Source organism: Callorhinus ursinus, unplaced genomic scaffold (assembly GCF_003265705.2).
Source record: "Callorhinus ursinus isolate GAN/ISIS: 27379988/994484 unplaced genomic scaffold, GSC_fseal_2.0 scaffold39, whole genome shotgun sequence".
Taxonomy (NCBI): Eukaryota; Metazoa; Chordata; class Mammalia; order Carnivora; family Otariidae; genus Callorhinus; species Callorhinus ursinus.
In genome coordinates this window covers 18,742,363-18,754,690 of record NW_027397101.1, presented here as the reverse complement: position 1 = coordinate 18,754,690, position 12,328 = coordinate 18,742,363, and the positions used below count along the sequence as shown (strand labels likewise).

General features: G+C 39.6%; 1 protein-coding gene across 7 annotated transcripts in view; it reads left to right on the top strand.

The window, feature by feature from the left end:
- The window catches only part of BNC2 (basonuclin zinc finger protein 2), a 421,054-nt gene that overhangs the window by 284,927 nt on the left and 123,799 nt on the right, over nucleotides 1–12,328 (top strand). For all 7 annotated transcript variants that reach the window (XM_073880836.1, XM_073880834.1, XM_025887884.2 and 4 more), the window contains one exon: nucleotides 10,447–10,682. In XM_073880836.1, coding sequence (XP_073736937.1) covers nucleotides 10,447–10,682 — 236 coding nt within the window. The remainder of the gene's footprint in view (nucleotides 1–10,446; nucleotides 10,683–12,328) is intronic.

Below are 12,328 nucleotides of genomic sequence, written 5' to 3'. Positions count from 1 at the left end.
ATATTATTTCACATTACTTCACTACTGCATATTTTGCATTACATTTTATACTTATTTTACATTTACATTACACATTTACAGTAATGAACCACAAAAATTCTGGCTCTTGTCCTTAAGGTGATTCTGTTTTTAACAGAAATGGGTTTTCTTCATCCAGACTTATATGTCATTTTGGGGTCTTATCCTATTAAAGTGTTTATTAAAATTATATCCAGACCTCAATTTCTCCTTTGTCTCATAGCTTGAAAATTACCAGTTTAAGCTTCTGTTTCTGGCATTTTAAGGAAATCCAGGTAAATTACATTCCCTCAGTTACCTAATTCACAGTTTAAGAAGCTCTTGTGTGAACTTTCTTTTCTTTTTCTAACTAGTATCCATATTGTGCAGTTAAACCCTTTTCTTTTTCCAGATAAAATTCCACATACTAAAAAGATTAATTTATATGTTGGCTTCATTTTTTTCCTCTAGACCTTTTATAAAAGAAAAATAACTTTTTCTTTGTCGATGCTGTTCTTACAATCTTATTGTGTGACTGTTCTCTGACCCTGTTCAAAGTCTGTACCATCCATACCTTTTTTATAGCTGTGAAACCATAGCTCTAGCACACTGATCACAAATCTAGTGATCTGTGCTATGATTTTCATAGTGTCTGTTCATTGTGTTCTAGTCTGTACCCCTGTCCTCAAACTGGTTTTCTTTAGCAATACTAGATTTCATATTGTTGTTACCTAGAAATCTATTGGATGCCTCCAAATAATGCATGGAATGGTAGGAAAGGGAATAGATGATGCAAAGCTGAGGTGATTCCTGCCCAGCTAGCAGCCCCACCTCACTCCCTAAACTGCCACAATTACCTACCCCACTGTTCTCTAGGGGAGTATAAAGAGGAGTATAAAGATCAGAGAGGGACATGGGTAAAATGGAGAGTTTGGTGGCACAGGAGAATCATACACTTAGGCTTTCAGGGCAAATACACTGATGGCCTTTTCTTATTCTGTGTTCACTTAACTGTGTTTATCCATTCAACGATATGAGGACTGAACACTCTTGAGTCGATTATGTGTCAGATAGGGTTGCTGCTTAACATCAAGCTCTCATGATAAAATAGGCACATAAGTGACCCAGTAAATGGGCAACATGTGGTTGGGATGTATGTGATTGGCACACATCATTACTGAGACAGTTTGCTCTTAGATAAGGGGACCTCTCCAGACTTCATGGAAAAAGAAAATAGAACTTGAAGCTAGACGAAAGATGTAGTCAAAAGGTAAATAAGAGGAAAGGCACTTAAGGAACAGCATTGAAAATTAAACATTTTTGAAATGTAGCTCAGCAGATGGAACCCTCCTTATCTCTACAGCATCATCTTGTACTGTTCTGCTGCTCTGTCTCGTGTCCTAGCAGAACTGGCTTTGCCTAGAAAAGCAAAATAATTTTTTACCCATTTAAATTATGTTCTCATGTCACATACCCAGCTTGTAATTCTGTGCATTAATGTGTATTTCTTTAAAAGTCTGTTTTCCTCACTAGTCTATTAACTTCAAGAGGGCTTGAATCGATCTGTTTTGTTCTTCACGAAATCTCCAAAACGTAGCATAGGGCCTAGAAATATTCTTTTAGTGACCAAATATGGCAGTGCTAGGAATGTTTGAAAAGGTGGTATGTAGCTCACTTTGGTCACAGAGGCCTGTGTCAGTTACTATGATGGATAGTAAATTGATCTGGCCAAGGTCTCCTGACCCAGGTTAAGGACTTTGTGTAAAGGGGGAGGGAGGGTTTTGCTGGGGTCACCATTGGAAACTTTTGATGAGAGAAGAGACATATTCTAAGCAGTATTTTGAGAAGACTGACTTGTGGGATGTATTTAGGTTGTATTGGGCCAGAGAGAGCAGAGATAGACCAGACTACCAGGGTCACTTGCAGTATGGAATTGTGAGAGTCTTAAAAGCCTGTACTAAAGTGGTAGAAGTTAGGCCAGAGAGGAGGGGTTGATCCAGGAGAAACTGCAGTGGAAAAATGTATGGGTACTAAGTAGCCTGAGATAATTTTCAGTGTTTTCGCTGTATATAATGTTCAGTGAGAAGAACAGCAACCAACAAGATAAGCATTTGTATCCATAGTGTAGACCTCCTCAACTATATAAAATTATGGACTGAAAGAAGTAGATGCAACTCTGTCAACATATGGACATTAGCAATCTTTGGGTGGTGGGATTATAGATGATTGTTTTGTTGTTATTGTTGTTTTCTTGAATTTACGGTGTTTTTTCAATGAGCACCTGTGACATAGCCAATCAGAAGACAACAACAGTAACAAAAAGGTTTGTTTCAGCCTAGGTTCTTTAGTTCTACCTTTCTCAGCACTAAGGGTCAAGTATATGTTTGGAGTTGAGAGCATGGCGCTTGGGTTGGTTAGGAATCAGCTGTGTAGTGTAAGAGTGGTTGGACTCCTACAGGCAGCTCATCACAGGTGCACAGCTGGAGAGGCAGCAGCTCTGAAATCCTGATGGTTCCCCTGCATCTCAGCTGATTTCTCCTCCAAATCCCCCAAACTAGAAAATCTTAGTCCTTTTGTAACCCTGCCTCATCTTTACTCTAAGCATCTATTAGCTTCCCCACACCTTTTAGCTTGGTCTTGATTCTGTGTTTTTCTTTCCTCGCTCCTTGAATTAAGGAAGTGGCCGTCAAGCTATTGGCTTGCCTGCTACTAAAGAGAATTTTGAAAGTGAAAAGCCATCCTAACATTTTCATGTACTAAGTAACTTGCCAAGGTCATGATGCAAGTAAGTGACTGAGCTGAGATTTGAACCCTTGGAGTCTGGCCCTAGAAAAACTGTCCCTTATCTGGAGGACAACAATCTTTTTAACATTGGGAACTTTAAATCATTGTTTTAAGTCATTATTTTATCTCTTTTAATTCTTGTTTCCAGTTCACTGCCTCCAAATAACATTACTATAAATGCAGTCAGTCATGTTCACTGGAAAGTCTTGTATCATTCAACTTACACATGTCTGCAATGAAAATTAAGAAAATAATATATTATAAGTAGGAGATTTTATTGTTTACCTTGATCAAGATGATAAGATCCATAGCAATAGAAATATTACAAATTTTTGTAATTTATTAAGCACAAAGTGGATTTTTGTTAGAAATACACCTGTCAGTAAAATGGATGAGGCTATACTTTTTTCCTTCCCAGACTAGTTCATGTATCAGTAAATGAATAGTATTTATTGTAAGAAATAGGAAAGTGACCCTGTCATTTCTCATTTTTGCAGATGTAACTGCTGCGATACCTGTTCACATGAATAGGTGGGACAAGGAACTTTATCCCATCGTCATTCAGTTCTTAGGAATCATTTCAAATCATATGCCAAAAACTACACAATGATCAGTTAGTTTTGTTAAAAGGAAAAAAATGAAAATCACCCACCTTATTACTGAGATGTTGTTATAGTCATTCCCCTTCTCAGTTTCTGGAAAAAGGCATTAACAAGGTGTATTAAATGTTTACTTATAAACTTAGCTGTAAGTCTTTCATTTAGAGGCATATTGTTTATTCTAGTATACACAGAAAAGATTGAGAAAATAAAAATACTGTATTAGCTATTCAGATAGTTTCTGCAATATGCTTTTTATTTTTTTTGAAAAGAGATATTTTATCATTGCAGATTCAGCTATCTTGAATGATGAAAATTTCCACCAGTGGTTATGGTCAAATCATGCTTCCAAATCTGATTTAATTTTCTTTGGAAGAAATCGAACTCACATTTCAATTCAAATAAATGTATTAATATGCACTTTGAGAAAAATTATTAGAAAATCAGTATGTTGTAGACTGCATTTCATAGGGTAGATTACTAAAACAGTCTAGAATAAAATGTGGGGTTAATAATATTACTCAGTTTACAATAGAAATGCTATTTCTTATTACTTAATTAGTAATGATGTAGTATAATGTAAACCTAAGTTTCTTATGAAGAGTATGTTAGAAGTCACGGGAAAAAAAGTCATGGTCTTACTTTGATAATGTGGTTCCATGCGTGTATCACAATATGGTGTTGGACTTCAGGAACAAACTAGGTAAGAGTTGTATATTATAAAAACATTTATTAATTTTGTTAGATCTCATGGTTAAACTGATTTTATGTATTTAATGAAAGCAGTTATGTAGTGCTAAAAATTAAGTGCTTTGGCATTTAGATCATAATTTATGTTCATTTTACCTTTATTAATAGGATGTGGAAAATATTCAAAATTTTATAAGAAATAAGATGAGGGGCACCTGGGTGGCTCAGTCAGTTACGTGTTTGACTCTTGATTTTGGCTCAGGTCATGATTCAGGCTTGTGAGATCAAGCCCCACATCAGGTTCCACACTGAGTATGGAACCTGCTTGAGATTCTTTCTCCCCCTCCCTCTGCCCCTGCCCCCTCCCTTCCTCTCAAAAAAAATGAAAATGATGATTAATCATAACTGAAATAAATATTTTGATATTATTTGATTAAGTAGGTTGTAACTACCTTATTAAATGGTCAACATAGTTTCTGAAAGAAATCATGTAAAATTTCTATTCAGATTTTATCTAATGTGTCTTACAAAGTTTATAGATCCAGGAAAATATTCAAACTGAATTTTAAAAAGTAGACATGTCATAGGCTCAGGGGTTTTTCTTCCCAGGTAATGATCCCAACTTCTCGGGATGAGTGTCAGGATTAACTGAAAAGAATGGCTTGCCTTTGAATATGTTGGGAGGCAAAAGCCATTTCCAGTATTGGACACTTGTACTTTGCTCTCACAGGATACTTTCTAAAGAGTGATTCATTGTTAAAATAGGTAGGAATGCTAGAGGTGAATGCATTGCTTGAATTCTGAATATTCCAACATAGACCGAAATATCAGGTTCTAGCTACTCCTTACCCATATAGGTATAGTCAGGGAAAAAAACACCACCCCTTCCCAGGTTCTTGGTGTTTTTATTAATAAATAAAGGGGTCTTTCACAAAGCCTCATTTAGTTTGGCACCCAGGAGAGTTTTCCACCCTGGGCCACTGCACTGTATAAGTCAAGTCAGAGTACACCATTATTTTGTGAAGAAGGAAGGGTACAATTTTTAAAGGAGAAATGGGGGTTGTGGCTCTGTGGCTGAGGTTTATTCAGTGGCTTTTACTGCTGAACATGTGCCATGTCCCTCAAGCTGACCACCATTGTTTTAATTCAACTTGTGGACCCTTGTCAAAGTTTTATATCTGAAATTATAAGTCATTTTTATCATATAAAATGCTTAATGTTTTCTGTATCCTGTTAACAGGAAATAAAATTATATCATAAGCCTTCCACAGCTTTTGGCCTTTAATATTAAGGCTCCTTACACTTTATCCATCTAACTCCTTTGTACTTATCTCTAATGGTTTGGCCTCAATTGTTACACACTCTGTGGATATTTTGTTGTCTTACATGTATCCTTTTAGTTCAGTGGTTGTCAAAGGGTGGTCCCTGGCCAGTAGCATCAGCATTTTGTGGAGACTTACTACAAATGCAAATCCTTGGTCCCCACCGCAGACCCAATCAGAAACTTTGGGGACAGTGGCCCAGCAATCTGTGTTCTAATAAGCCCTTCAGGTGATTCTAATGCACATAATATTTGAGAATGCCTGCCTTTGTTCCATCTACCTAGACTGCTCTCCTCCTTTCTCACTTACTGAATTCCTAGTTATCTTATAAGATGATGTGTGTCTGGCAGAGTTACCCTCTCTTCTGTGTCATACAGTACTTTATCAAATCTCTTTTATAGCATTTATACTGATGGCGTCTGTCTCCTTTTAAAGGTGGAGGCCACAACATAAATTACTTTAGCATCTGCATGCAGCATCTACCTTGGTGATAAGTTATTAAGTGCTGGTGAATAAATGAATGTATGCATGAATGAAGGAGAAGAGCATTATAGGAGGAGTGGTGATCAATAAGGTCAGCTGCTGTGAAGAGATCATGAGAATAATGAAGGAAAAAAGCTATTGGATTTCATAGTAAGGCAGGTGTTGGTGACCTTTGAAATGCTTGCTTCAGCAGAGTGATGGGCAAGAAGCCCAGATTGCTGGGAGTTGGGGACTTCCAACATGATGAAGACTTGCAAGTTTCCAGACTTATTGACTGTTTATCTGAACATGTGGTGGAAACAGAATTTTCTTGGGAGAAATAACTAGGTGACCTTAGGCCAGTTACTTCATTGAGCCTGTGATCTCTAAATAGGCAATAAGAGTAATACTGTGTGTTTTTTATTTTTTTGGAGGATTAAAGGAGATCATTTTAACCCCCTAGAATGATGCCTGACTTTTAGTACTTAAATGGTCATTTTCTTTATCCACCCCCCGACACACAATTATTTTTATTTAATAACGTTGATGGTATCCATTACCCTTTGTAAATTTGTATAAGATTTGCAATTGTTAAGGATACCCTGTTTCTAGTCATTGGAGAAATTGTGAATAGCATTTGGCCTGGAACTAATATACCTTTAGTTGAACCACTGATAGGTGCTTTGAAATTACATGGTATCCAGCTGGAAAAGTACCCCCAAAAGTGGTTGTCTTAGTCAAGGCTCCTTTAGATACAAATTATGGAATCCTACTTCAGGCAGACATAAAAAGGTAGAGTGAGGAGAGATTTCTTTGGCTCATGCCACTGAAAATTCCGGCCTCAACATTGCCATATCCGTATCTTCTGGATCAAACAGTTATTATCAGTACTTGGTCTTTCTCAGACCATTTTGTAGCCTGTCTTCCATGTGATTCTCATTCTCAAGCATATATATTAGCTGCAAATTTCTAAGAAAGAGAGGACTTCCCAGTAGTTCTAACTAAAATCCTAGATTTAGTCTCACTGTTCAGACTTAGGTCACTTGCCCATTCTTGAACAAGTTGCTGTGCCAGGGTCCTGGGGATATCCTGGTTTCTAGGCTTGGCTCAAGGAACATAACATCCTGGTCTGTGAAATAGTTGATACTGAGGGGAAGAGTGACTCCCCAAAGGGAAATCAAGAGTCTGGTACCAGAATGAAGGGGAGTAGATATAAAGCAGGCAAAACAGCTGACATCATCTTATTGTATAGAAAAGTGCTTTTTTTTACACTGTGCTTCCAGCAATTCTAGGGGTCCCAGCTTAAACAAGTTGAATATAAAGAAGAGAATAACAAATTATTCGAAGTTCTCTAATCCACACGCACTCCAGCTTCACCAAGAATAGCTTTACTTTTATATGTTTTTATACCCAGTTTTTCTAAAGATTTCATTTGAAAATGGACATCGGTATAGGACAATTTAAGATGGTTAGACCCATAAACTATACAGGTAGGTGACCCTCTTTTCTCACTCCATTCTGCTGAACAAGTTCTTGCCCTGCCTTTTATTCATCCCCATTGGCCCATCTCATACATCTCATATTCCTAACCCTACTAAGACTCAGACTTGAGTCCTCTAAGGTCAGACATAGGAAGGTCATGACATGAGGCAGACTCAGTTTACTGTTATTAGGGTGCTTAAAAAATTTCACTTACCCTTTGCTCACCTAGGAGACATCCCCAAAAGTTGTCGACAACTTGGTGACTTAGTATGATCCAGCAATTGTAAAGCAGAAAAATTTGATACATTCAAGAAATTCAACAGATCATATTCTTCAATGATAATGTATATGCTGAAATTTGTAGTTGACACCTGCAAGCTGGGCAGTTTAATTTTTCAATCCTTTGGCTCATCTCCTAGATAATCGCTGCTTAAATCACACTCTCAAGTTTTTTTTCCCTTATCTACTATTGACTTTCTTTAAGTACCTGGCCCACCCTTTCATCCTCCATATCCGAGTATAAATGTGGCCAGGTGCCTTTTTATGTAAATAAGGTTTTATTGGAACACTGACACACCCATTAGTTTAAGTCTTACCTGCTCTCCCTCTATAACAGCAGAGGTGAGTACTTATGAAACAGGACGTTTGACCCACAAACCTAAAATATTTACTGTCTGGCATTTTACAGAAAAAGTTGTTGATCCCTGCTGTATTTTTATGTGGCTTATAACAGTATTTCTCCTTTTTGACATATGGCATATTTATGAAGAAGAATCAGGTGATGTCCTTATAATATTCTCATTCTCTGTTGTTCTCAAAAGCATATCTAGGGAAATGTTTTTGCTTTACCTTTCCACTTGTGCTCTTTCAGTTCTCTGAACAACTTCTCTTTGTTTCTGGAGCCTCAAGAGTTTAGTCCTCTTATGCCAGCCCTTTTTTGAAGAGCAGGAGGGAGAGGGGTGACAGCTTCCCACTCAGCCCTCGAACACATAGGTACACACACCTGTGTGTACATTAAGTACACATGGCTGTAGGTACCGAACATGGGGACAGAAATCAAGATTTGGTGTCATCTTATTTCCCCTCTACTGAACCCTCTTGCTTTCCTATTTGCGGTGGTCATTGCAGTGTATTTGGTGAAGAGGTGTTTGATGCAGGCCAGGAGGGCTGATGAAGGGAAACGGGGGAGAGGAGATTTCCCCTGACCTGGTCACTGGATTCTGTAAGCAGAGGCAGCTTACTCATCAGAAGGCTAAGTAGTAAAGCTCTACTTGAAGAAGAACAGGGATAGTAATACCTCATTCCTACATTTTTGCAGTCTAAATGCCCTGTGGAGTGAGAGAAGACTTCAATCCCTAGGCTTGTGAATCCCTTATCTTTCCCAAACGTTAAATTAATTTTTAAAGCTATTTATTCAAAGTTGACTTAACCACTAGAATAGGAAAGATCAGACAAATCAGCTGCAAGAAATGAAGTATGAGGAAACCCGAACTCTTTGACAAAGTATTCCTGGGAGTAAATGTGTTGAATGAAGCCAGCGGGTAAATGATAAGGGCCTTTACACTGTGGATGTAAGAAAGCAATTTATCAAGAGTACATGAACTCTCTGGTGACCACAAGTCAGGAGGAAATGAGAGTGGAGGAGGAACCCTGAAAAAATAAATTTGAAATACTAAAAAAAAGTGTGTGTGTGCATGTACTTTTAAATACCTGCATTAATATGCAGAAATACAGGCATATTCAAATAGGAGTGGCTCAGAGTGCACATGTACAGTAGCCTATACTGTGAAGGGATGAGGTGCTGGGAAGAGTGGTTGAGAAAGCACGGGCAGTGGTTTAGAACTTGCAGAAAACTCGGGCGCTCTCAGGTGTAGTTACAATTTGAGCCTGGTTGTTGTCTGATACCCATTTGCCTGACTTATGAGATTAGATGACCATCTTTCAGGCTCACATGTTTATCTTTTTTAATCTCTGGAAGGTCATCTGTGTATAATTCTGACAGTTGATCTAAGGCTTTTGTGCTCTCTTAACGAGTTCAAAGCACCTCTCACTCATTATCCCATTAATCTTTGCAGCATCTCTTTGAGCCTTGTAGATGAGACAATGTTATCTTAATTGTTCACTGTAGAGAAACTGAGGAAAACTGTAATTACATTATCTGCAGTAGCGTTCCCAGGAGCTCAGATAAGGTTGGGGACTAGAATGTATGACCTTATCTTGGCTTGTAGATCTAGATGTAACTTCTTAGACATGAGGAGAAAAAGGCCTAAAGTATTTACTGTGAGGATGGTCATCCTCAGTTTTTCTGGACTGAGGTAACACCGCTGAAATACACAGAAATTCTTCAACTTTGATGTTTGTCATTTTTTCCCGTTTTCATCTGATACTAAACCCTTGTCAGAGCTGTTTATAAAAAGGGACCAAGTTACAACGTGAATTCCTTTTTCTTGAATAGGCCAGTGAACATTAAACTGTCTAACAGGTGAATAGCAAGAGGGAGAGTTGGAAGAACTACTTCTTGGGATAATCCCTGCTCACTAATTTAACTTGAGTTACTTTAGTAGCCCTTATTCCCTCCGATTGGGCCTTTTAACCCTGTAATCTAAAGAGCTGCTCCTCTTCCTCTTTAAACCATTCAAGTAGGATAAGGGGTGAATCTTATTCAGAAAACTGATATTGGCTAAATCTGCTCTTATGGCAGGAGTCGGGAATTGTTTTTCTGTCTTTGGTGGGTGGGGAGGACATCATGGCAACTTGGGCTACACCATAGTTCAACTGGCAAATTAATTAGTCAGGTTTTTAGAGCCAGCCACGGTCATTTAGAAACATCCTCAGTGGCTCTTTTTCTGAAAGTCGAGTATGTTTTGTATTTGCTGTTGTCTGCAATTTATAAGCATACCAAATTAAAAAGAAAAGGCAAAGCAAGGAGGAGGTGGGAAGAGAACTGTTTACATTGCAAACTCCTGCTTAAACATCTGTGGTCATGATCCATCTGTAGAAACAGAGCCCTGATAACTTCCAGTGACTTGTTTCTACTTTCTTTGTCTCTGCCCTTTCCCTCGATCTCTGGATTCCCACCCACCTCCGGAACTTTGGTGGGGACACCACAGCCTTGGATAAACTCAGCACGCAGCATCTATACCACCCCACCCAGGTGGAGATCGTGCAGTCCAACGTGGTGTTCGACATCAGCAGCCTGATGCTCTACGGGACGCAGGCGGTGCCGGTGCGGCTAAAGATCCTGCTAGACCGTCTCTTCAGTGTCCTGAAGCAAGAGGAGGTGCTGCACATCTTGCACGGCCTGGGCTGGACCCTGCGGGATTACGTCCGGGGGTACATCCTTCAGGTAGGGGGAGGATGGCAAAGCTGGTGTCTGGCCAGCTCTAGGATGGGTTGAGGGAGAACCCTTGCGAACCTGGTCTATTTCCTGCCCCTCACAGGCCTGGGCATGCACACCCTCTTCTGATTAAAATGCTCCTTTTGGCAGGCTTGTTAGAGAACTGGAGAGAAGGAACTCTGTCCCAGCAGGCTGGCACTGGGCCTCGGTGGTGGATGGTAGAAAGGAAAAAGTGACCTGTTGCCTAGCGTTGCTTTGTTTGCATCTTTTTTAAATTCAGCTCTCTGTCCCTACAACGTGGGCTTCCTGCTTCTCCAACAAGTCTGATTTAGCCCCACTAAAAGGAAGGGCTGTTTGAGGTGGGTGACATGTTTGTGAAAATCTGAGATTACATTTCATCTGGGTTTAGTAGGGCTTTTGCTTGCACGGAGTTTGTAGGTTTAGTGGTTTTTTGTTTTGTTTTTTTGGTTGTCCGTGTACCTTATTTATTGCTTCTTCATCCGAATCAAAAGAACTGTAACCCCTGTAAACTCTCTGCTTTTATAACCAGTAAACCCTCACATTCCAGAACCCAGAGACATGGTTATAGATTTGGCTTTCGCAGTACCTGTCCATCCAGCTTGAGCCTCTTGTTTGTATCAGTGGCACTTGCAATCTGGTAAGGGTCTTAAGACTTTTCCTGGAGGCCTGTAGCCTCCGCTTCCCACCCCCACCCCAACCTCCCTGCATTTTTTCGTCATTTTTTGCAGTATGTCATGAGTCGCTTTGCATTGTGTACTTTGCCTCTGAAGTGTTTTTATGGCCATCTGTCTTCCTACGACCCTTGAAGGGTAAATGTTGAAAACAGCATGTTGGGAGACCCCAGGATCCAAAAAGACTACACTGGACGATGAAGAAGTACTCCCTCCTGCCAAAGGAGATCACAGTTGGAGAAGGTAGAATCTGAAGTGATTTTTAAATTTCTTATGGGGATAATACCAGGAGAATTGACCCCTTCAGGAAAAACAAAAAACAAAACACGGTTTTTGGCTCTGCCAGCCTTGTTTATCCCCCAGTCACCCTGTGTTGTGTGCAAGGCCTTGGCTGCCAGTGTGGTATGTGAAGAGTGGAGGGCCTCACATCTCCCCCTTGCCTTAACCTGGCATAAACACACACACATTCCTGTCATTCTCCTATGTGGTACCTCCAGGTGTTAGCCAGGGCAGGAGAGCAGAGAGGTATGATGACAAGAAGTAGAGAGAGACAGAGGGTAGAATAGCCCGTCTGCTCCTGAGACTGCTTTGGTTAGCATTGAGTCATTGCTTAGTTTAGTGAGATGTCAACTTGGAAGGCACGAAAAATTTGGCCCTCAGAAGACAAGATGATGATGATAATAGGAATAATTATATATTACGTTTTTAGTTTATAGAAGACTTTCACAAGCATTATCTCATTTGCCTCAGGGTGGGGGCACTTCAGTGGGGTGAGTGGAAAGTTAAGTCCTGGGTGGTCAGGAGACCTGAGGGGGCATGAGGTCCAGAAGGAAGAGGCCAGGAAACATAAAGCATGGAACCAGTTTCACAATACCTGCTCATACTGGCCTGCAGTGGATAGGGTGCCACATCTTTCTACATTCGTTTCCACAACATAATTATTAATATCCATTTGGGATAGCT